General features: G+C 41.6%; 2 protein-coding genes across 5 annotated transcripts in view; one reads left to right on the top strand and one right to left on the bottom strand.

The window, feature by feature from the left end:
- Positions 1-2001: 2001 nt before the first annotated feature.
- ZDHHC6 (zinc finger DHHC-type palmitoyltransferase 6) lies at positions 2002-11702 on the bottom strand. The gene is made up of 11 exons (XM_033149684.1): positions 11596-11702; positions 8810-9288; positions 7760-7851; positions 7421-7580; positions 6561-6722; positions 5625-5678; positions 4240-4407; positions 3906-3947; positions 3322-3467; positions 3193-3233; positions 2002-2571 (listed from the first exon to the last, which is right to left on the bottom strand). The coding sequence occupies exons 2-11, from the start codon at positions 9074-9076 to the stop codon at positions 2468-2470; spliced, it is 1236 nt and encodes a 411-aa protein (XP_033005575.1). The 5' UTR covers positions 9077-9288; positions 11596-11702; the 3' UTR covers positions 2002-2467.
- A 563-nt stretch (positions 11703-12265) lies between these two features.
- The window catches only part of VTI1A (vesicle transport through interaction with t-SNAREs 1A), a 235080-nt gene continuing 222067 nt past the window's right edge, over positions 12266-25278 (top strand). For all 4 annotated transcript variants that reach the window (XM_033149686.1, XM_033149688.1, XM_033149685.1 and 1 more), the window contains exons 1-3: positions 12266-12398; positions 14686-14744; positions 22572-22682. In XM_033149686.1, coding sequence (XP_033005577.1) covers positions 12305-12398; positions 14686-14744; positions 22572-22682 — 264 coding nt within the window. In that variant the 5' untranslated portion in view covers positions 12266-12304. The remainder of the gene's footprint in view (positions 12399-14685; positions 14745-22571; positions 22683-25278) is intronic.

Below are 25278 nucleotides of genomic sequence, written 5' to 3'. Positions count from 1 at the left end.
AGATTTAAGTTGCCCTTAATGTCAAGGTGCATGGTTATTAATCTGACCTTGGCTCTTACTGGTTACAAGTGCTGCAGCTCTCTCTGCAACTCCAAAAGCAAAGTGCTCAAAGAAGATTTCAGGGACAGGACTGTAGATGAGTAACTAGAGTACCTTTGATCTGTTGCAGCATGGACTAGTAACAGTAGCCTGTGGTGAGGAGAAATACAGGCATGTTAAACACAGCATACAAAAGGGGGGCTGGGGATACAGAGGGGAGATCTGTCAGGGATGCTTTGCAACTTTCCCTATCAAAGCAGCTCTTTCCCACTAAATCAGAGCTATTTGCCTATATTCTTTGAAGTATCATTGATCCTTTCCCCCATCATTAGGGCTGCTTCATTATCTCTTAGTGGATTTTCTTCTTGGTACAGCAGATGCTGCATTTGCTTTTGCCTAGCGTTGAGCACAGAGGATTTGCTACAGTCATAACCCAGTCTTCATGAAAACCCACAACTATCTGACTTCTCTTGTATCGAGAGTTTGGTTCTAGTTCTCAGACTTCATAGAAATCCTGGTTTCTAAATATGTGATAGGTGCTCATTGCATTAAATCACTCATTTAACCTGAAGACCAAAATAAAACTGAGAAAACTAGCGTGTACACCTGTACAACTAGCAGCTATCATGATTCTACATGACTAAGCAGGGCTTTCAGAACCTCAACTGATGTTAACCAAATTTAGTCCAGCGGCATCTAGAAGTTCTACAAGTATGACATAAGAAATGGGCAATGAGAAATCTGCTATTCAGGTGTCTCAATTTTTGGTTGGATCATATTAGTTAGTGGGTGATCTGGGCAGGATATTTAATTTGCAGGGGGCTGCCATAAAATCCAACCTGCCATTAAAAGGGGAGAGGGTTGAACCAATTTGGAGCAGGAACTGTAACAAGGAGCTGGTTTGGATGATATATCTGGGGTGGTTTGAAAGAGAAATGCCAAGTACTTCAGATGAGGGACAAAAGCCTGTAACTGCAAGTTTGCACGTGCTAATTTATATTTACAGATGAAACATTAGAATGTGAATATTACAGAAAAGTGCTAGGTGTTGTCTTCAAAGTCCTTAGTGGCTCTCAGAATTTGGCTGCTTGCAGGACCACCTTCTACCATGGCTGCAAATAAAAAGTTTTAAGTGCAATATACAATGTGACACTAGATGGCGATGGTGAGCCTTATGGAAAATTCAATGTATTTTTTAAAACTTTCTTTAAAATGATTTTCAGAACATTTTTGTGTGTGTAGATACACCCATGTGAATCTGCTGGAACTTTACAACTTTCACTGAAGGTCCTCCTGTTTCGCCCACCATCTGATGTTAGAAGGGGCACTGAGAGCCTTTTCAGTTGTTGCACCTGGTGCTTAGAATGCCACCCCCAAGAGAAGCGCCACTAGTATAAACTTTGTCTTTTCGACACCAGAGAATAGTTTAGTTGTCCAAACATTACAACATCTTATAAAAATGGCTGTCATTGTTGTTCAGTTGGCTTTTATTGGCGTTGCTATTTCTCCATGCATTTTATTGCTTTGATTATCGTATTTTAACTGTAACCTGTCCTACGCTGAGGGGCAGCTAACAAATTTAGTGAAAAAAATTAACACCTGTGGCCTATGAGAAAGAGGTTCAGACAACCAGAGGATTTGGCATAGGGAAGCGAAGAAAAGGAGGTCCTGAGTTAAGACTACCTGCTTTAACATAGATGAACAAATGACCCATTGTTAATTACTTCTCATCAACATACAACCTATTAAAGTCAATTTTCACGTCACTTAGCCATCAGTGCAAACAGGAATAACTTAATGGAGATACTACACATGCAATGTGGTATTGTCTTTTTAGGCTAACGACAAATATAATACAGCTTTCTCCTCTTTACTACAAAAATTTACTGCAAAAATTCTCCAGCAATTTAGCAGTAAGCTCACCTGCCACTACGCACCATAGAATAATAATACATGTGTGTGTGATTCTGGAAAAAAATGCACATGATTTCAAAATTTAAAATAATCCTAGGTATCAAATCTTTTACCAGCATTGGCATTCACTAAACCAAATGTTTTTTCCCAGCTTCCAAGGTGGGGGTGAAAGGCCAATGGAATGTAACAATTATAGACAGAAAAAGCAGAATATAAAACAAGATACTTTTAAGTGAGCAGTACTAAAATTAAATACAAAGGAAAACAGGTCAAATGTTCTGTCCTCCAAAGTTTTAATATCAAAAGGCATTGATGGAATGGCTTTCTCCATTTCAGAAATGGCAAAAAGTATTTAAGATTATGGCACTAGGGGAGCCATCCTTGTGAGCACTCACACATACGAAAAACACTTTGCTATAGATTTATGCACTGAACAATGTACAGAACATTTCAAGTAAAAGGACAGTGGTCCAAAAGGAACCTTTCCGTTTCCAAAAACAAGGCAGGGAAAGGGCTATCTTGTTTTCTTCTCCTTGTCCAATGGCTGATCTGTTTCAGAATCATACAGGCATTTCTCTACGCACCTCCTTGGAAACCAGCCTCTGATTCTGTTGCCATCTAGCAGTGAGAGAAAACAGCAGAAATTAGCCATAAAACGTAGCATTTCCCAGGCATCTTTACTTCCCTCCCTCTCCAAATCATTGTAGAACAGGGGGAGCCAAATGGGGTACTCTCCAAGTGGTGCTGGCTGTTCTCTAAATTAACCACAGAGGTGCAGCAATCTCTAACCAAAATAACACAACACTTGTCAAGTTATGGACAAGCAGTTAGTATTCTGCTGAAATCTAGCCTAGATATGGTAAGTGTCAGTAGATGGATGGTGAGCACATTGCTCTTGTTTGGGTCGCCAGTAGACGCTGCGTTGATCTGATTCTCCTTTTCTGCAGGTTTTACATGCTGTTTGCAAGCTACTCTTACATTATCTTCGGAAGGCCTTGTCCTTAGAACTTGAGATTGCTGGGGCTGGTGAAAGCCCCATGTTTAGATAAATGTTTAATTTTTAATTGTATCAGACCCCCCCCCCCACCTATTTCTCCGATCAGGGCCTGATTCTGTTTCACGCTTTTTGTGTTTGGAAGCATTGAAAAGTAATGAGTTTGGGAAATCAGTTTTGGATTAAATTATAATATTGAAATGAAACACTATGGTTTAAAAAGTGTAATACAAATGCAAAATTACCATCAGTTGCCGAGTCAATTTTGTCTCCATACATCCAGTGTCTGAAAGATAATGAATAAATTAATAGGTAAGACTGCTCACCCCAGGATTATCTTTCAATGGAAATTGAATAACAAAGTGAGTACTAACTTCAAGCCTCTGGTGGCTAAAATCTGATCCCCTTTGCGAAGCGAAATTCTTGGTTCTTCAGTGCATGGAGTTGTGATGAACGTCCTCAAGCCTTTTGTAAGAGGGCAACAGGCACCACTGTAGTCTTCTATTGCTTGGTACCGCACCTGAAGGTTTTGTCAGATTCTGTTAAAAAATGCGTTTCTTGATGCTATTTGCTGACTACAAAGTGCCTTATCCATGCCAAAAATGAGACATGAGCTCAGACTTCTGTTTCCGACTGGTGTTGTTCCTACCAGGGACCCACAGGAGTAGTAAACTAAACAAAAGATTAATTGTGGGAGACTTGGGGGCCACAAAAAACTTTTGGGGGCCTGGTAAGTCCATGAGTTAGTTACCCCTGCTATATACTATACACTTATGCTTTATTCTGTAATGAGACTATCATGTGCCTAGCAGAAATGTTTCCCCAAAATACCACTGAAAACTAACTTCAAAATCCCATTATCTTACATTTAAAAAAAATAATTATACTTATATATTAATTCAGCCCAGGCAGATTTCAGTGCAATATGCTAAAACACCAGCAGTGCAGGCATACTTACACTTCTCACTCGCTTGTCTGCTTTTTGTTTCAGTTGCTCTATCTGCAAAAGAAAACGTATAGGGGAATTAAGACTGGCCCAGTTCTGTGGTATTTTTTGCTGGAATCATTAAATGAGTTGGAGATTGTTAACTTCCTGCTCTGAATGTATACTGAGGCGTGTGGGGTTTTCTTTAGGGGTTACATTTTCATTTTTTCCTGTTGACTGCTTTGAGTGTCTTTGGGTAAATAGACAGATAGCATTTCACTGGAGTACAATTTCTTAGCTTTCAGTATAAAGTTAAGTTAATCTCATAGTGGGGGGGGGGAGGAGGAGGTGAAGAATAGTAGCTTACAGTCAAACTGTACTGATGGCAGCCTTCCTTTGTGAGCCACTCCAAGCCATCACCCTCTGGGTTTCCAGACCATGTGAACACTTGCTTGAAGTTGTTCCACTTGCTTCCCAGGTCGTACGGGAAAATAAAGGTTTCTCTTGTTTGGTAATATTGGATGCGGTCTTTGGCCTGCAAGTACAACGCGACAATAAAATCCTAAAGCTAGTTGTAGGCACAGCCTAGGGATTATATGTGCTTTAATATATAAGAAGCAGGGGAGAGTGAACGGTGGCTCATTTGCCTCAGAAGAAATCATGCGCAACGCCCAATGAAATGGACAGTGACCAGAAATAGAATTAAAAGGAGCTAGTACCCAGTGTACTTGTCAGGGGGGAAGAGAGAAACCCAGCACTCAAACGTACACCTTACAGCAGCTGCAAATATCATGGCCAATGGTCTGGGATGATGGAAATTATAGTCCAGTAACGTGTCTTGCTACTCATGTACTCAGGCAAAAGGTACCTATGAGGAGTCAGAAGCGTCACTATAATTTGCAGGGTCCTAGGGAAAGACGCTGGTGGATTTAAGAAGCAGAGGGAAGGAGCTATTATATACTGTAGCTTATTTGCCTACATACTTAGATATTGCTTTCTAAGGCCTAAGCTTCCACAATACAGTTCACAGTACAGCAAGGCACTACAAATTAAGTTTTAAAAGGGTGCTTTTAAAAAGAGCTCTCTATATATTTAAAAGTTACCTGAAAACATTTTTATTGCTAACCATTTTATTGCTGCTTTTGAAGACCATGCTTTTTAAGACTTTGTATTTCCGACCAAAAATAGATGATGATTATTATTATAGGTTGAGGTTCTTTATGTAATGATGTAGAGATTAAATGAATCAACTTTTGCCCAGAGAGGCGGCTGTGGAATTTTATGGGAAATATCAAAAACGCCCATTTTTAAAAGATGTAATAATAAGAACATTTCCATTTCAAAACTGCTTCCATTTCAGTATCACACTAGCTTTGGTTTTACTAACTTGAGCTGCTTTTGTATACTGCAAATGTTTCACATTTGTACATCTTGAACAAATATTATCTAATACAAGTAAGCATTGAATTCTTTATATTATACTGACCTCTAGTGATACAATCACAGTGAGTATTAAAAGACTATTTCCAGTTTCTGGAGCTGCTGCTCACTTTATTGTCTGGATACACAACAAATATATTGCTTAAGTGAGGGAAACACTCGTCAACTCAATGAAAGAGGTAACCTTGTCTTTATGGAGGGAAGGATCTGCAAAGGCTTCCCTCCATTGAATGAAAGGGGGGGTGTTTCTCAGCTGACCGAGCAGCTCTAATGCAAAATATATATTTAAGATGCATCAGAACGAATGCCTACCTTTTCTTCAATCCATGATTCTATTGAAGTTTTGTTTCTTAAAATGACTTTCATCTAAAAAAGAAAAGGAGAGATTTATCCGCAGAAGTGTATCAAACCAAAATCACTTAACAGGGTCTGCATTCAGGACCCTACAGAGGAACATCTTTGTGAATTATATTCCTTCATTATGTGGGATATCTCTAGATCGCTCTTTCTTCAAAAAAGCTCAGAGCTATGTACATCAAAATAACACAAGGAATGTAACAGTATAATGTAGTGTAGCATTGCCATATATGTAGGTATTTGGGCTATAGTGATTTGCCATACCTACATTGCTGCTGAGGAGTAAACGTTCTATTAGATTACAAAAACCTGTGCAAATAAAAATATTGTCAGGTGACATGTGAAAGCCATCAATGAGGGAGACAGACAAACAACTCAGGTGAGATTATTCCAGAGTTGGGGCCTACCAACTAAATCATGGGGGAACCATGAGTTGAGTCTTCCACCCCCTGCTTGATCTTAAGGTTGAAATCTATCACGTAGGTCTAACTAGGCCCAGGAGGGGTCTGAATCAGGCATGTGACTGTTTTCCCCAAACCACTCTGAGCTGCCCAACACTTGTGGGGATTGTAATGATGTGACTGGGATGGGCTGCACTACTTGGCTGCCCCTCTGGAATTCCCGAGTGCGACTGATGAAGCCGATCAGCTGATGAGTGCTGAGAGCTCGCTTGCTGAATGAGTGCCTGTCCGCATTGATCAGCTAATTGGGAATGATGGCACACCTTCAAAGGAGCTCATCTCAGCACCAAAAAAGGGCACAGAAGACACAATGATTTGCAATATAACAAGGCTTAAAGAATTATTGTCGTCCCCCTCCACATCATGGGTTGGTGTCCTACCAAAATCTCACAGATTTTAGCCATTTTGTAAGAAAAACCATCAGACTCACCTGGATAACAAACAACATACCAACAGCTATAGTTGTTCCCAATGCCAGCCCCAAAGCAAATAAAGATGCAGCAAATGCAGACAACCCAAATGGAATGATTGGGCGGGGGTCTCTTCTGGCGGCACTCATATCAATCTTGACAGAACTCCAGCCAAAGGATACCTATGAAAGCAAACCAAGAACAGCAATTCAGGCAAATTGCTGACTGAAGAAGCAACCAGTAGGAATCTTGCCTCTGCATGACAGTATTTTGGCAGTGCCTCAAAACTCATTGAGAAATTTTACTACATGCCTAAGCAAGTTGAGCATCTCAGAAATTACGTCTTGCCTGAAGAGTATATTTGGTGCAGTCCCCATTTTAAAAAAGATAACCCAAACTTCAACAGATGGCACACATACTATTTTGTGCCAAGTACCACTGGGGGAATCTAATCTCCCAAACTCAGAAATAACTTTTGAATGCATTGATTACATTACAAAGTCTCTCTCTTATTGATATGCTTTGGTTTGCTCTCCTTTTCTACTCAAACTTAATTTCTCAATTGCTTTAAAACATTCTCAGTATTAAGCTGTGCCCGTGAGATTATTTGCAGATAAGCAGAAAAGCCAACTTGTGGACAGGTAGAAGAAAAATAATAATAAAGAGGACATAGTCTAGACATGGGACAAAGCAAAAGTCGCATGTTTCCGAAGAGACAGCAGCGGTATCGGTGCCAGGACGGCATGCATTTGATCACACAACAAATGACACCTGTTATATCTGCAGATGTAAAACACGGTAGGGTTAAAGAGGGATGGAGCACCTATATTTCCAGACGTTAATTAACTCAATTCTGTAGATGTCAAGAGCTTTTTCTTACCCTGTTATAAAGCTGAGTGTACATGGTCATGACAAAAATGAAAGCAGCATGGATACATCCAAGAGGGGCTAGCAGAAGAAAGAGAGTGAAGGAGGCATGATTCTGAAACCCACAGCAGTTATTGATCCAGGGACAGTGATGGTCCATCTTCATCACACACCTAAGAAGCAATCCAAGTTTAATAGTCCTGTTCAACAAACACACCACCAGCCAGTCCTTCCTACTCCCAATCACTAAAGCTTAATTAGTGGCCACTTCCAACCCCATTTTCAGCAGATCTGGGAACTTTACGATCATTAACCAAGCACTTGAACAATATACAAACATAAGCAGTTGTACCTGTTACACTTTCGGCAGTGATGAGAGCGGGGAGCCTTGTAAGACTGGCATATTTTACAGTACTGTAGATACATGCAGTCCTGAGAGTTTTCCTCAAAAACAGAAAAAGAAGGCAAATAAGGAGCAAGTCTCTAATGTACAGTCTATACTTTCTTTTGCTATTCTGTCTGGGTGTAGCTTCCTCTCTAATTGGGTTGAGCAGTCATGAGATGGCAATCTCAACCTTCACCCATAAAATCCCCCTGCACTACCAACTTTGCAGGAGAATTCAGTATATTATATTCATTTGCATAATTAAGCACCAATCCCCACAACTATTAATATTTCCACTTGTGCTATGGGGTGCCAGAAATTTACGTAAGATAAAACTGAAATTTCTAGGCCAGCAGTGGGAAACCTGTGGCCCTACAGATGTTGCTTGACTCCCATCTCCCACCAGTCCTGGACAGCATGACCAATGCTTGGTGAATGATGGGTATTGTAGTCCTGTAGGATCTGGAGAGCCAAAGGTTCCTGTCTCTGTGCTAGGCATTTGTTCTGTTGTTGTTTTTCCCAACATCTCCCTTCCTTTGCAGTCCTAGTAAGTAAATATGCATTGAATTAGGATGTATGTCCCTCTTTGGTCAACAGGACTTATTTACAAGGAAGTTACCAGATACGGAATGTGTTTCTAAACCATCTTTTTCCAAGGAAAGAAGATTTTGAAAGTTCCCCTTAGAAGAGAGTAATCTGACTGGCAACTAATGACCAGTCAGTATACCTTGTCACCTGGAGGCAATTATTACTCACCAGAGGCCACCAGGTGATCACTGAATTTGACTTCACATATGTGGTGCTGATTTCATACTCAACAAACATTGCTCAAGATGGTGACTGAGTTATCAGTGAGTTTCCTACTGTGCTCTGCGAAAATTCAGCTCCCATCTTGACCTGATTCTACAGGTCCAGAGATCCTGTTCTAGGCTAGGATCTGGAAGGTTTGGGAAGAAGGCTGTGATCACCAAAAAAGAGAGAAAAGGTGATGGGTTAAAAAAAAACTAATTTGCTTACTGGTTTCCATCCAAAGGGAACGTATCCAGGCCCAATAAACATTGCATTGAAGTAATTGTAGAGAATCATAACAGTCCAATTGATGAGCATGATGAAATTGATACTTCCTCCTGTTGTATCCAAAGGCCAGTACCACAGAACAGCATCGATCATAGCCATGGCAGAACATATTGCTATTACACTGAGAGCTATGATGGGGCCCCAGTGGCACAGTCTCTTCAGTTCATGGAGATTTTCAAACCTGATAACTGAACAAAGCATTCCCATTTTGCAACAACGTGAATTCCTATTTCAGGTGGTTCCTTTCAGGTATATGTTTCCACTTGTCGTAAGTTTTCATCTCTATAGCAATGGTTACATGTCCAAATAGCAAATGCAAAGTAGCTGGAGTTAAGCCATTTGTGGTATCTGGTAGCCTCATCAGGTGTAGAAGTTCTTCAGCATGAGTGTCTGAAGGAAAGGCTGCCTCTACCACACACCTAAACAGAGGGAGAAAAAGTAAACAATAGTAATAACAATACTTTCAAAGATAAATTATTTGGATTAGAAACAAAAACAGCTTGACAAATGTAGCACTGCTTCTCACACAGGCCCAGTTCACACATAACAATATCAGACCAATTACCCACAGTTTATTGGCTTGAAAATGAGCCGTGTGTCCTTCAGACTTCGTCCTTGTGCCCTTCATCCCTCTTCTGCTTATTGCCCAGCTCTCAGATTGTTAAAAAGCACCATTTAACATGAAATCTGATTCATCTATGGAATAAGAACAGTCACAAACTATGATACTTCTTTTGGGGGGGGGGGTAGCAAACCAAACCAAAAAACAGCTATTTATTTAAGGAAATGAGGCACAAATATTTCACTAACCAGATGTAACAACCTTCCTGTTTCCTGTTTTTGAGTTACTCATCTCAGCCCCTGTTCTTGAAAGCATTAGGAACTCATCTTGCTGTATCCTTAGTACTTCTTGGCAAGGATTCCAAGAAATGTGAGACTAGAATCATGTGTCCGATGGGGGTATCTTTTTTCAAAGGGATTTTGTGATGTGACAGTCAGTTCAGCTTTTCAAAGAAAAGGAGACTTGGTAGCACACACCCCTTGAAGGTGCTTAAGCAGCTATTTGGATTTCAGCTACTGCTTCTAGTCCATTCAGCCAGTTATGTTCCCTCTTGTTAATGTACAATGAAAGAATAAGGTGTCCATCAGGCACCTGTACATTTAAAGTGATTTTGCATTATAACAGATGAGAGAGAAACAGCAGAGGCAACATTCAGCCTGTCATTAAATATAATCAATGTATGGAACACAAACTACCGGTATTTCTTTTGCACAAGTTATAAAATAAATAACCAAACTGCTTAACAGAGTGATTCACAATTTCTGTGCAATGGCCACAAATAAAAGTTAAAACTTCTTTTAAGCCCCAAATGCCTACTGGCAAATATATTATTGTATTTTGTTACAGGATATTGGCAACTTCCAGTCAGGCAACAGAAGAGACCAAGAAACTATCACAACTCTACATCAGTTACATCTGAATCACATACCGGCAATCTACTTCAGGGATTTACTCTCCTTTAGGTGGAGCTTCCAGAACAGAGAGGGTGAAGTTTGCCCAGAGCAGGTAGTTCTTACATTTTTTCCATAACAACATATGAACAGCTATGAGAAATTTGGGAAATACTTATTGTGGACCTTGTTGTGGAAAACGTCATCATAACTTGCTGCTACTATGTCTGCTCCCACATTCTGCTTGGCCTCAGGACTATCTACTTTGCCTTGGTCATTTCATACAAGTATTGAATCCACCCTTAGAAGCTTTCAGAATTTTTGGCTTCCAAGAGTCAATTTCACCGTTCCACTTGGCAGTACGAAAACACTAAAGGAGAAGCTACTTAGTTTCAGGCCAAGGGCCTGGAACACAAAATAAGGGGAAATGTGACAACGCTGACTCCATTCTATCTTACTAGCACTGAACTGCACAGCTAAGGAGAGAAGCCTGTAAAATGCTGGAGAAGGAGAAGGCAAAGGAGAAGAATTTATTACTTGTACCCCGCCCATCTGGCCAGGCGTTCCCAGCCACTCTGGGCGGCTCCCAAAAGAAAATTAAAAACACAATAAAACATCAAATATTAAAAACTTCCCTAAACAGGGCTGCCTTCAGATCAAGCAATTTGATGTGAGGAGCACAAACATAAAACTTTTTGCAAATAATTAAAAAAGGAAATTCTACTTAAGAAAGACACTGGATAGTTTCTTTAAGCCGCCAGAGGCTCCCCGCCCCCCGGGCTTGTTGCCATGGCGTTGGTCTCTCCATGAGAACTCTTTAATAAAACCCAAATAACCGGATAATAATTAAATGCATCCCTGAAATACACGGTCGGAGGAAAGAGGGAGCAGGTCTTGCACCCGCTAACTAGGGCCTCTCGGCATTTCGGTCTCTTAGCGGCTGCGCAACAGGCAGCAGTTCCACAGGTGAAACGGCACCGCATCCTCTTGCAGAGGAAAAGCGCCACCTGTTGGGTGTCTGCCTGTCTGGCAGCAATCGAAGACCCGGAAAGAAAGAGGCGGAAACCTCATGGTAAAAACAGGAGAGGAGGAATGGGGGAAGGGGTCTAAAGGGAGCCAGGAGAGCGGGGCGAAGCAGATCACAAGGCAGCCCCTCCGTCCTGCTCTCCTCAGGGGCTGAAAGGGGCTCCAGATTTCCTTTGCAGAACAGAACGAGGAGGGTCCGGTGGCTCCGCGGCCGACCTTCCCGCCCGAGGCAGAACAAGGCGCCTTACCCGCGCAGGGCGAGAGTCACTGCAGCCAGAGGCTCCTCCGCGTCCTCCCGAGACAGCGCCCGCCAGCCATGCCCCGCGCGCCGCCTCCGATTGCTCCCTCGCTTGCTCCGCGCGGCCACTTCCCCGGGGCACCTTGCTAGGACCCGGACGGATAACCCTCCGGTTCCGCCCTCACTCCGCTGCGCCCTCACTAACCTGGCAGGTGCGCTTGGAAATACGTCCCTCAAACACAACAAGCGCACATTTCCCGTGCCGTCGGGATAAAACGGGATCCGAGGGGGCCACTGTTTTGTGGCAGGGAGCAAGCAAGTTTAGCTCTTTGCCCATGCTCGGACTAACTTTCGAGTCCCATTCAGCTGGTATCCAGCCGCCTGATTTAACGGGCTTCTAATTTTAGAAGCCCAGCAGCTTGGCTTGCCAGGAAAAGTTGGAAACGGGCGAAGGCGGTCAGTGCGCGGTGGGCGAGCGGAACCTTGCCTTGCGCCCGGCGGCTCCGCGGGGGAATGTTATTGATGAAGCGCAACCCGGAAGTCTAGCGCTGACAGCAGCAGCGGCGAGCGGCTGAAGCGAGTTTGGTTTCCTCGGCTGCCGGCGGTGGTGGAGAAGGAGGACGACGAGGAGGAAGAGGGTCCCGTCAACTCGCCTCTGTTCCTCAAAGGGCCGTTTCGCTTGAGTCCCCCCTTCCGACCCAGACTTCTCCGCTGCCACAATGTCCTCCGACTTCGAGGGCTACGAGCAGGACTTCTCGGTTCTCACCGCGGAGATCACGAACCGCATCGGGAAGGTGCCCAAGTTGCTCGGAGGTGAGCGGTGGCGGCTGAGGAGGGTTCGACTCCCGGCTGTGGCACCTCTTGGTCTCTCCTCAGCTGGCGACGCTGTGAGGCCAAAAGAAGAGCCAGGGGGATCAGGCCGGTGGCCCGTTTTAGTCCAGCAGCCTGTTTCCACCATGTCTGTCTACGGGAAGCCCACAAGCAAGACATCAGCAGAGTAGCTCCCATCTCTCTGAGGCTGGGTGGGTGGGCTACTCCAGAGTCCAGACAAACTACCCCACTCTCTTTCTGTTGAGTCCTATCAGTGTCGGATTTATGTATAAGCTAAACAAGCTATAGCTTAGGGCCCCACTCTCTTGTCCCCCCCCCAAATAAATTTCACTATTAATATACTTCTTAATTGTATCTCAGTTCAACAATTACTTTGATAAAATGCATATTGTTTATGTGCAAATGGCTTTAGATACCTATTAGATCCATAAATCACCCTATAGCATATATTCAACACAAAAAAACAGCGACAATTTGTTGTTGACAGAGGACAGCTGGACATATAAAGGGCCCCATTACCTTCAGTAGCTTAGGGCCTCATCAAACCTAAATCCGGCCCTGGTCCTAGTTATTGATCCATTTTGCTGTGTTTCGTCAGTGTACAGTCCTTAAAATCAAGTTCTTTCTCAGATCTGTAGCCAGTCCGGTTGTTGCTAGTTGAAAACTATACGGTTTTATAGAAAACCGTATAACGCCCTACATACACCTGTTTCGAAGTAAGGCCTTCTGACTTACTTCCAAGTAAGTGTGCAAAGAATTGAAGCCCAAGAGCCTATTCAAACAAGTGCCTACCTGGATAGGGTGGCTAGTGCCAAGTGGAGGCCAGCGTTCTTGCACCAGCACAAGCCACTGAGTCAGCAGCCATCCTATCTAGGTCAGCCTGTGCTACTTGTTAGATGTTTCAGTGAAAGACCAAAAAATTAAGCCCAAATAGCTGAAGACAAGGTGTGGAGTGGGAGGGACATGTGAGTAATGAGATGAGAATAGTGGTGTAGTGGATAAGGGAGCATTGGGACTGCAATCCTGGGACTTTTTCCAGAGGAGATGTGATGGCATCCTCTGCCAGAGCAGCTTTTAGGTTTGATTGTGACACATTAGCATGAGAGAAGTCATGCAGTTTATTAGGCTCAGCATGATTGGAATCCTATATATAGTCTCCTGGGAGTAAGCTCCAGTGAACTTAGTGGTGCTGACTTCTGACTGCAAAGGCTTAACTGGAGCTTTGACAAAAGATCTTCAGCCAGCTGAAATGCAACCATTAGATTTTAATCAGAAATGCAGACAATCTTGCAGAGAAATGTTACCATTTGCATTGCTAACATGAATTAGGAATGCTATTGGTCAGTGTGGGAATTAATAATAATTAATTAATTAATTTTAAAAAATAAAGCAAAAAAACCCCTAAATTAATTTAATTTGGTTTGATTTGTAATAATTTGGAAAATTAATAAAAATAATTTGAAAAAATAAAGCGAAAAGGCTCTGTTGCTTCAACCAGGTTTATCCCAGGAAGCTATGCCCAGGATTGCAGTCTGACTAGTTATATCAAATTGGGCATTATGCTATGTACTACTGCTCTTTGGTATGTATATAATAGTGGCTCAATATACAGGTATTTGGACTCTCCTTGGGACTACTATGATGAGCTCATGTACTTCAAAATGTACCACCACACTGCTGAATGAAAATAAACAATGTTGGGTTAAAGTAGACTTTCCCAACCTCCACCAGGCTTGCTGGATCAGCCCAAAGGCTGATCTAATCCAAAATCCCATTCCCCCAGTGGCCAACCATATGCCTGTGAGAAGCCTGCAAGCAAGACCTGAGTGCAACATCACTCTCCCTACTTGTTAGATTACAAATTGCATCTTCCCTGCATATTGGCTGTGTATTCTGGAACTGATTGGAGTTATAATCCAAAATATCTGGAAAGCACAAGAATTTGGGTGTGTGGATTAAAGGCTTAAAAACCCCCACAGTTGTGTAGTAGGGCCAGACTCTCACCATACAAAATACTCCAAAGATATGATCATTCACTCAAAATCCATGGTTAATAATAGTACAGATTCCAGAAAATAAACACCACACCTTTCTCCAGGCACACAAACAAAAACTTGAGTACCACAAACGTACCCACCTTTCACACGAGTTAAGCTGCAAGAGTCTGTTGCTCTCCAAATGACAGAGGAAGATGAAATAAGTATAGAAGCTCACATTAACAGAACTGTTTTCACGGGTGCTCCCTCTCCTCCCCCCCCTTTGTTTTCAGATGAGAAGAAGCAAATGGTTTCAAATGTGGAGAAGCAGCTGGAAGAAGCAAGAGAGCTGGTAAGTTCTCAGTTCTCCAGAAGTGCTGCCATGTGAGAGTGGGAGCAGGCTACATTGATGTGTAGAGGTCCTTGCTTTGGATATTCATTGCCTATTTCTCAGATAATGTCCATCTTTTATTAGAGGTGGGGAGCAGCTCATGGAGTGTACCAAATGTCAGGGCATGGGCAAGCAAACGAAAGACAAGAGAAGTAGCTGTGGAAGGCTGAGAGGAGGCAAAATATCCAAGAAGCTTACTGGAAGAGGCAACAAGAAAATGAAAAGATCCTAAAATGAAAGAATGTTGGAATATAGTTTTGGCAAACAGTTAATCTCATGCTTAGAGATGGGAGTGAACTTGAACTCTTTGTTAAATTTGATAGCACCAGTGCACCAGGCTTTCTGCTTTCTCAGCCGTTCACACACTGAGTCATACAGGTGAGCTGTACAGCACGATTGGCTGGTTGCATCTGCTGGAAAAACTAGCACTGACTATACAGCAGAACTTTGTATCTAGGGAGAAGAGGAACAATAGAGGGATAATGATACAGGGATTTCCCATTATCCTGTTCTTAATTTTGAGGGAAAACAAAATAAAATAAAGAATTCCTTCCAGTAGCACCTTAGAGACCAACTAAGTTTGTTCTTGGTATGAGCTTTCGTGTGCATGCACACTAGTTGGTCTCTAAGGTGCTACTGGAAGGAATTTTTTATTTTATTTTGTTTTGACTATGGCAGACCAACATGGCTACCTACCTGTAACTTAATTTTGAGGGGCTTGGGTAAGCCTAGATTGTCCCACAAATGTGGGAAAGGGCTACAAACCTTAAAAATTCCCCCAGAGGGCGACTAAAAACCCAGGGAAGGTGTTTAACATTGTGCAGGCTAACAAGCGACTTGTCTGCATCTCGTCGTAGCTTGGCTAGAATGAGGAGGGGTTAAGAGAGAATTGTAGGGAGAAAGCAATGATGGGTAGGTGATCGGCTGTGGATGCTCTTTTTGTGTGAACTGTGCATGTTTTGTGCGTATTACAGTAGCAGTTCATGCACCTGGCCCTTTGCTTCACTTCTGACAATGAACTACTGGCTCGCAGATCTCTCCCTAGTCAACTGCTTCCTGACATAGACTTTGGAGCTCACAGATCTAACTGGAAATCTTTACATCAGTGACTTTACATCAAAACTCAGTAGCTATGTAAAAGCATGACTGTTCTTTTTTTGTACCTGTTGTTTGTGTTTCCATGTAATCAGGGGTCACACAATGTTTGTTTCTCTTGACATGCTTCATTGCCTTGTCACTGACATCCTACTGTGCCTCTTAGGCAAGATCCGGAACAATTCTCTGCTCTCCATCCCACCTCCCAACTTTGAAGCTGGAGCAGGTGCTGGGTTTTCTGATTTAATTGCTTTACATTAGAAAAGGTAGGAGGTGGTGGTCACTGGTTTGGCTGCAACCTTGGAGGGAGCAAAGCAGTGTGTATATGGCTGCTGCATTGTTGAGGTCATGGGCGTAGTAAATAACTAAACATACTTAACTAACTGACCAATTGCATTGCAGATAACTCAGTTCTGCCACCCCCTAACATAAAGCCTACCCCCCCCCAAAAAAATAAATCCTGGCTATGTCCATGGTTGAGGTGCACAGAGGCTAGTCTCAGCCACACAGGTCAATGATAACATTATAAGTGTGTTATAAAAATGTGACACCAGATGGTGCAGTCAATGGTAATTTGCATTGGATTTTCATATATTTTTAAATATCTCTGTAGATCCAGCCTAGGAAGCTCCCCCATCCCAGCTTTTTGACTCCGGAGTGAGTGCTGGCAGCTTCCTTTACTTCAGCACAGCTTCTCTGTATGGAACATGTGGCTGTGGAGTGGACAAACCATTGTCCTTCCCTTGCTGCACACCTCTGTAGCCCAAAGATTGGAATGAAGCCAGGGGCTTGTCACACTTGTCAAAGGGCATCAGCATACTTGCTATGGTGAGCAAAAGGAAGGAAGCCTAAGAGTAACTGAAGGAGTGGGATCTGTGCCTGTATGTTTCTGAATGGCCTTGTTTATGCAAACATGTGCATGAAATGGTGGGTTCAGTTTGTGGGTGTGAAAGAGAAAGAATCTTCTCACTTTCTTCCCATACCTTCAGTTTTGTAGGGCTACTTCAGTTGCTGGCAGAATGATGAATACAACAGAGTATCACATCTTTTCCTTGGAGGTGCTCGGTGAATGGATTTGTGTGGTACTTGGGCTCTAAATAACATCTGGGTCAGATGAGCTAGTGACTTTTGAAAGTATACTAGCCTCTGTATGGAGGTTGCTACACATCCACTTGGCAGCGTAATGTGTGTGGGCTGCTTATCTTGTGGAGAGTCACCATGAAAATGCCATGTATTCTTGCACAGCACCCATGCTGTAAGGAGCACTGTATGTTCTTGCTGGTGAATGAGATGCCATAGATAATACATATTCTCTTTTCAATAGCTTCAATGAAGGGATTGTAATATCTCAATTGGCCCTGGTTGCAGGCATCTCTGGTTCCACTTTTCCTTTTACCCATCTGGTATGCTATCACTTATCGGGTCAGCAAACTTCTTCAGCAGGGGGTGGTCCACTGTCACTCAGACCTTGTGGGGGCCCAGACTATATATTTTTTTGGGGGGGGGGAGGAATGAATTCCTATGCCTCACAAATAACCCAGAGATGCATTTTAATTAAAAGCACACATTCTACTCATGTAAAAACACACTGATTCCCGGACCATCCGTGGGCCAGATTTAGAAGGCGATTGGGCCTTAGTTTGCCTACCCATGACTTAGACAAACTGACCAACAGACAGCTATAGATAGATATATACCGGTATACAGTAGTTTAAATTTATTGTGAATCACCCTGGACTTGTGAAATGAAGGGCAGCACATAAAATCAAACTAAAAAAATATAGTCCCATAAAGCAGCATAATAAATTGGCAGATCAAACAATACTATTACAGTCACTAGCGGGATTTAAAATGCCTACATGGATAAATAGGTTTTTGTCTGATATCTAAGGGAGAATAATTTTGGTGCTAGGTAAACTTTCTTGAGAAGGGCTGTTGGTTATGCCAGTGCTGATACTGATATACTGGAGGGTGGAGAGGATGGCAGAAAAATGCAGCTGTGCAATTTTTTTTCAGAGCAAGAGTGAAAGTGCCAGAGCAATTGACAGACCCTTCTTGCTCTGGCAAATGAATGAAAGTCTCTCCCTGTGAGGAGAAAGGGACAGAGGAGGTGTTGAAAGAAATTAGGTTCAAGTTGATCTTGAAAGCAGAATGGGAGAAGAAATTACTGCAGATGTGTAAAAGTATTTTGAGAGGCATATGGGAATGGAAAGGGAAAAATATAAAAGGGAAAGCCTTAGAATCATATAATCATGGAGTTGGAAGGGACCACAAGGGTTATCCAGTGAAACCCCTTGCAGTGCAGGAATCTTTTTGCCCAAGGTGGGGCTCAAACCGATGATCCTGAGATTGAGTCTCATGCTCTACTGACTGAGAGCTCCTGGATCAGCAAACTTGCCTTAAATTTGGATGCTAAATCACAATACCTCTAAAACAAATATCTGTACTTAGTGTGAGGAAAGCTGAGCTATGGTACTCCTTGCCACAAGAAAAAATGCTTTGACAAAGAACTTGGCAATTTCCAAAGATGGATTAAATGTTAAGATACCAAACTCTGCTTCCATCTCCTACCATTTTTGTGACTGATGGGCTTCAGTAATTTTGAATTATCTCAAGTAAGTCCTAGGGGTAGCACATTTGATAATTTCTGCCCTAGGCATTCAGAAAAAGCTATAACCACTTTTGTTGTTGTTGTTGTTGTTGTTCAGTCGTTCAGTCGTGTCCGACTCTTCGTGACCCCATGGACCAGAGCACGCCAGGCATGCCTATCCTTCACTGCCTCTTGCAGTTTGGCCAAACTCATGTTAGTAGCTTTGTGAACACTGTCCAACCATCTCATCCTCTGTCGTCCCCTTCTCCTTGTGCCCTCCATCTTTCCCAACATCAGGGTCTTTTCCAGGGAGTCTTCCCTTCTCATGAGGTGGCCAAAGTACTGGAACCTCAACTTCAGGATCTGTCCTTCTAGTGAGCACTCAGGGCTGATTTCTTTAAGAATGGATAGGTTTGATCTTCTTGCAGTCCATGGGACTCTCAAGAGTCTCCTCCAGCACCATAAAAGATAACCACTTTTATATAGTTCCAAAACGAATGCTCACTAACTTCCATCATGTTTTCTGCACAATATGTACTATTTTTCATCTGTATAAGAATTTTCAGTCTATCTACCTGTAGGACAGTAGAGGTAATCAGATGAAAAAGGTGACTGGCAGTTTAAAAAATATAAGATATACAATAATAAATTGTACAAGAATAAATAGCAGATAGCGATTTGACATCAAAACAATCGGAACCTGTTGAAAAGCCTGACAAATGAATAAAAAACCATACAGTTGTTACTAGAGGGGCATTGTGTATATACCATTGTGTATATACCAGGTTAGTCTCTATGCACTTCAAAAAGGAATCTAAGTTTATAGCCTATATTTTGGTACGTCATAGATAATACAATGTGTCCAAATAGCATTTTTATATCCTTACGCTGGAAAGCTGGACCACTACAAGTCGTATATATCTGTTTCTTTTTTTTCTTTCTTTTTTTTTCTTTTTTATTTACAATACTTAATCATACACTCATCATACTGGATATAAAAAATAAAAATACAAAATCAAAAAACAAAAAAACAAAAACACAAACAGCACAACAATAATGATATAACATAAGATACCAGCCAAGAATAGCACCAATAACAGCGTTAACACATAACAACATATAAAAAATTATATAAGACGACTATTCTATTATTTTATACACAAAGTCGTATATATCTGTTTCATACATGTAAAGAAACACAAGCTAAAGCACCATTGTTAATGGTATACAGGACCTGTCCAAACCTCCACAATGAACTGTACTTCAGGATATACTGTACCTCCCTTTACCTTTTCAGTCTCACCCAGAAGTGTATTTACTTGAAGTTTTCTGAGCATTCATTTTATCATTCCTTAAAGAGCTTCCCCTATTTCATGATTTACCTTTAATTTCAGAGGTATGTAGGGTGAAGCTTCAAAGGGTGGTGAGAAATGCTGAAAGTCTGATTGCAACTGGGAAACCTATTTTTAAGAGCAATGAATGAACAGTAATCCAATAGAAGTCCAAATTGGATTTTCTACTGTAGCTTAGATTCTCGTTCTCATATTTACTATATTTCATGTAGAAAAATAGGTCAAGACTAATTAAAGGAGAACTGATGTATCCTTCAGCTCCTGAGCTATATAAGGGAATGTTTATCTATCACATTTTATGGATTGGTTAAAGCAATCCACATAAGGTATTCTGACCTTTGACAGATCATTTAATCTATGATTTAGCTTCTTTGATCAACATGTAAGGATGACAAGGAAATTTCTACCTCACGTAAGTGATAACGGTAAATTATTAATTACAAAAGGCATTGATAACTAAATAACCATAGGACAATCTCTCCTTCACCATAGCTCTTTAAGAAAGAAAGAAAAAAGCTCCTGTTCATGTTTTTTTTAAGGACACAGTCTCTTTGTGATAACCAATCACTCAGTCTACTTCTTTCTGCAAAATAGTTCACTGTCTTTTTTAATGTTGGAATGAGTAGAAGTTGAGCTAACAGCTCATTATTTTCCTCCTTGTGTCATAATACGAACAAAATTGGCTGACTTTTCTCTAAGATTAAAAAGAATATCCTGTTTTAACATTTCCATCCTAATGATGATCTTCATTTAATGTACTTCATTTTTTGTCCATACTTTTGTTTTCCGATCTTGTTGCTAACACTTTTAGACAGGTGCTTAAAGCAATTATTGACTTTCAGCAATTACTTAACATGTTGGTGATTAATGTCAAGGCTTGCATATAAAAATCAATTTTAACAAAACTGGCTAAGGAATACAACTCATTAAAAGGTCTCCTGAACAGGTTGAAGTAAAAATCAAACTTGAAACATTGCCACCCAAAGCATGCAGTTTTTACATACCAGTCCTATGGTGGGATTTGATTTAGGCAATCTAACTCTTCTCAAATCAGGTTGCTGATCATTTGTTTCTTCAAAGTTAAACTAGCTAATGATTTTAATTGCTTCAATTCATTTGTTCTTCTTGGACAGATTCATGATTCTAGCCACTGTCAGGAGCTACACATATGTATATATTGCCAGTGTGGGATCCTTTGGAAGGAGGAGTGTGATATAAATTTAATTAATAATAATAATTTATTTTATTGTCTATGCTTTCCTTAGATCTGCTAACATTTTACAAGGAATTTGTGGAAAGGGCATCTCTGTGCACAAATCGCCAGATGTGGGTTAATGGGTCCAGTGAATATGTAAATGAGACAAATAGCAGTTTGGTAAACTGATATAGAAGTACCTACTTGACTTGCTTATACTATCAGGATCTTACTTTCTGTATCTTACTATCTGCACAAAGGGGGATCATGCATTGTTTCAGCCTCAATCCCTTATTTTTCGGTTGTTCAGCTATCAGTAAATTAGTAAACTCTGCACATTGCTCACCTGAAACAAAAAACGTGATCTTTTGATATGATGCCTTATCCTTGGAGGAAAGAGACGATTTCCAGTGTCTTTGATCTTTCCAAGGATTTTGTTGCCTCCTAACTTACTGCAGCCTGTGTTTTTTCACCTTTGGGAAAAGATATATAAAAGATGTTTGCATGAAGGTGCCTTATATTGAGTCACCCGCATGACTCACCAGTCCTAACCTAGAACTGTTTACTCACCAGAGTCTCTAGAACAAGCTTACTCATCCCTGTTATCAGGGAGCTTTTGTTTGTAAAGCATACACATAAATACATCCTCCCCAAACTTTTTCCACTGCCACAACTTTTCTGTGTATTGAAACTCATAACTGAGGACAGTATCACCTGAAATGACATAGTAAAGGAGTGTAGTTAACTGCATATTTTTTCTCATCCTTTCCCCATTTCTTTTATTTTCACTGGCATTTTTAGAACTGCCGGAGAGCGGTTTTTGCAAAACTGCTGTGTAGTTAAAGCAGCTAAAAGAATGGGATATAGGGAGAAGAAATTTGGAGAAAGCAGTGTGAATATGAAGCTCAGGAACAACAGTTAAATGGAGGGCTCTGAAGCAAAGGAAAAATGATGTGCAAGTGGCTATTTCACAGGATCACATGTTTGAGAGTAACAGCTCCAGCATGTGTTCTCCAAGGTTATAGCCCAAAGGAGTTTGTGACATTATTAATATTATTATATTTATTTATGTATACCCTGCCATTTTCCCTGAAGGCAGCTTACATATAAATATAAGAACCCCTAAAAATATAGGAAAAGGGTCATTAAAAAGCTATTAAACATCAATAGAAATATAACTATATACATATATAAAAGCTATTAAAACCATGCCTATAATTACTATAAAAATAGGATGGCAGCAGCCCTTTCATTAAAAGCTGTCAGTCCACATAAGCCTGTTGGAACAAACAAGTCTTCACCTGCCAGTGGAAGGACAACAAGGAGGGAGCCAGTCTAGCTTCTCTGGGGAGGGACTTCCAAAGTCTGGGAGCAGCCACTTAGAAGGCCCTCGGTGCAGGGAGAAAAGTTGTTGTCAGGTTATCGCTAAATGGGAAAGAAGTCCCACTTTCCTCCTGTCAACAATATAGTGCATAACTGCCACACGACCCTTCCTGACTTAATTCAACTTGTCTTTTCTCTCAAACACCCTTCCCCTTCTTGTTTTTAATTATTAGCTGGAACAAATGGAGCTTGAAGTTCGAGAAATCCCTCCACAGAGCCGAGGCATGTACAGCAGTAGAATGAGGAGCTACAAGCAAGAAATGGAAAAACTTGAAGCAGATTTTGTGAGTTAATTCACGTACGGTGTTTTGTGAGTGGAAACATGTTGCACCTGCTGCAAACAAGCCTTATCTTCAGTTAGCATTCAGCTGCTGTAGTGCTGAGGTGGGGGACCTTTTTTCTTAGCCGAAGAGCTACATTCTGCTGTGGGCAACCTTCTGTAGGCTTGGGCAGGAACAGATACAAAAATAGGCTGAGCAAAAGATGTGATTCTTATACAGTCGTACCTCGGGTTATGTATGCTTCGGGTTGCATACTTTTCAGGTTACGAACTCCCATAACCCAGAAGTGTAACCCGCCGCACGCACAATCCGCACATGCGCAGAAGTGTTCTGTGTGCTTCACGCATGCGCAAAGCACGTTTTTTGGGTTACGTACGTTTCGGGCTACGTACAGTGACCCCGGAACCAATTAAGTATGTAAACTGAGGTATGACTGTATAGGTTACATTAGCGTACCCCTGCATACCCCCCAGAAAAAATGCACTGCATCTCCCAATAATTTGCTCTACAATGGTGATCTATTTTCTTCATTTTGGCTAATACATTGTTCCTGTATTCCAGGCAAGAGGTATTAAAGGAGGTGTTATTTAGTATGTATTTTGGTTTGCCTTGCCATTTCTTACACAGTGATAACATACTGACAGAAGCAAAACTGGACTTCAGAATAGCCATATGCTATAATGTAGCTTCAATTCAAGCTACAGGTTCTCCCTTACTTGTTCACAAGATCTGTCCATGTATTCCAAGAGATAATGAGCCTCCTCGAGATACAGGTAATAACAAATCAAGTTGTTAATGTGCCACAGTTATAATTAGGGGAGTCACACAGATTATTTGGAGTTTCCACATTCTAGAATGGTTGTGTAGGAGAAGCCGCTCTTTTAGTTCCTGTTGCAAAATAAGGAACTATTTAAGGTACATCTAAAGTTCCCCCTAGAAGGCTTAGATGCCACTTCTGTGTGGATGAGTAAAACAGAGTTTATAAGTGCTCCCTTTGAACAGTCATGAAATAACTATTTTAGTAGTAGCATTGATCCCACAGAATAAAAAGCACAAAGCACACGAGAAAATACTCTGTACTGAAAAACCTTACTAGTTTTTAAAGGTTAGCATGTACATATTGGGTGGGGGGGAGACAAAAATGAAAGAACAAAACTTGTTTTGTGTTTTGCCTGGCTTATATAGTCTGCTGAGATGCAAGTAGGAAGCTGCGGCTAACATGATATAAAATCTTTAGAGCTGTTTTCACTTATTGCAGTTTAGAAAGCCCTATGGAGTTTATTGTTGGTCAGTTTTTTTTTTTATCTACTTTGGAGGCTCAAAAAATACAAATGCGTGTTTAAAATTGTATCTTGTTGAGTGTTGTGCAGTTAGTGCTATCTTGTGGCCAAATGTGGAGTTGCAATTTGCTATTTGCAGAAAAGTCTTCCAAGTACTGTATTGTTTTAAAGGGAAATTGACAGACTGAAACCAAGTTAATAACAGTTCTTGCTAACATGCCTGCTTTTTGAGAAAACAGTTATTCCTATTTCAGTATTGCAGGTATATAAATGAGCATCCTCTTCTAATAATGCTGGGAGAAAACATTACCGTTTTGCCATTTAAAAACCAATGTATTTTTCATATTATAAAGCATATGTATGGATGGAACTAGGGACGTGAGTGGCGCTGTGGGTTAAACCACAGAGCCTATGGCTTGCTGATCAGAAGGTCAGTGGTTCAAATCCCTGCGATGGGGTTAGCTCCTGTTGCTTGGTCCCAGCTCCTGCCCACCTAGCAGTTTGAAAGCACATCAAAGTGCAAGTAGATAAATAGGTACTGCTCCAGCAGGAAGGTAAATGGCTTTTCCGTGTGCTGCTCTGGTTCGCCAGAAGCGGCTTTGTCATGCTGGCCACATGACCTGGAAGCTGTATGCCGGCTCCCTCGGCCAGTAACAAGATGAGCGCCGCAACCCCAGAGTTGGACACGACTGGACCTAATGGTCAGGGGTCCCTTTACCTTTATCTATGGATGGAACTGGATATAACTTAATTGTATTACTATTTGTTCCATTATGAAAACTATAGATAATACAGTTTTCTCCCTTGAGAACATTGCCTAGTAAAAACGTCAGGTTCCAGTTAGTACAGCGGATATAGTCTCATATTTTAACAGAAAGATAGCAGATGATGCTCTGTACAAAACTGGGGATGATTAAGTGTCAGGGAGCTGCACTCCACTGCCAGACAGAGTCTGGGTGGGTATAGAGAGCCCCAGCTACTCCTAGCCAGTGATACGTCTTCCAGCAGGTCTTCCAGCACCTCCCCTGGAAAGGCGGAGTTATCCTCAGGCAGCCAGGTGGAGCAAGGGCTCCTGGATGTTGCTCAAGGACCCAGCACCGCCCGGCAGACCCACTCTGAAGGGGAGCTGCCACTTCCATCGCCCGAACTGCGCAGAGGGGTCAAAAGACCGGGAAGGCGGCACTTCAGGATGCCGAAATTCTTATGCTGGGGTCGCAGCTGTAGAACGGCACTTCTGGATTCATCTAGCGACTAGGTAGTCATGTTTCTCAGTAGCTCTGCACTGTAAATAGCCCTGCACAATAAAAATGGTTAAAAGA

This window comes from Lacerta agilis, chromosome 5 (genome assembly GCF_009819535.1).
Source record: "Lacerta agilis isolate rLacAgi1 chromosome 5, rLacAgi1.pri, whole genome shotgun sequence".
NCBI classification, from domain to species: domain Eukaryota; kingdom Metazoa; phylum Chordata; class Lepidosauria; order Squamata; family Lacertidae; genus Lacerta; species Lacerta agilis.
The sequence above is the reverse complement of the archived record's forward strand: the minus strand, read 5'-3'. Positions and strand labels throughout refer to the sequence as shown.

Coding starts and splice junctions, on each gene's coding strand:
- ZDHHC6 (XM_033149684.1), bottom strand. CDS start 9,076: ATGGGAATGCTTTGTTCAGTTATCAGGTTTGAAAATCTCCATGAACTG. Junction 4,408..5,624: donor AATCATGGATTGAAGAAAAG/GTAGGCATTCGT, acceptor TTGTACTTGCAG/GCCAAAGACCGCATCCAATA. Junction 3,468..3,905: donor CAGACAAGCGAGTGAGAAGT/GTAAGTATGCCT, acceptor CAAAACCTTCAG/GTGCGGTACCAAGCAATAGA.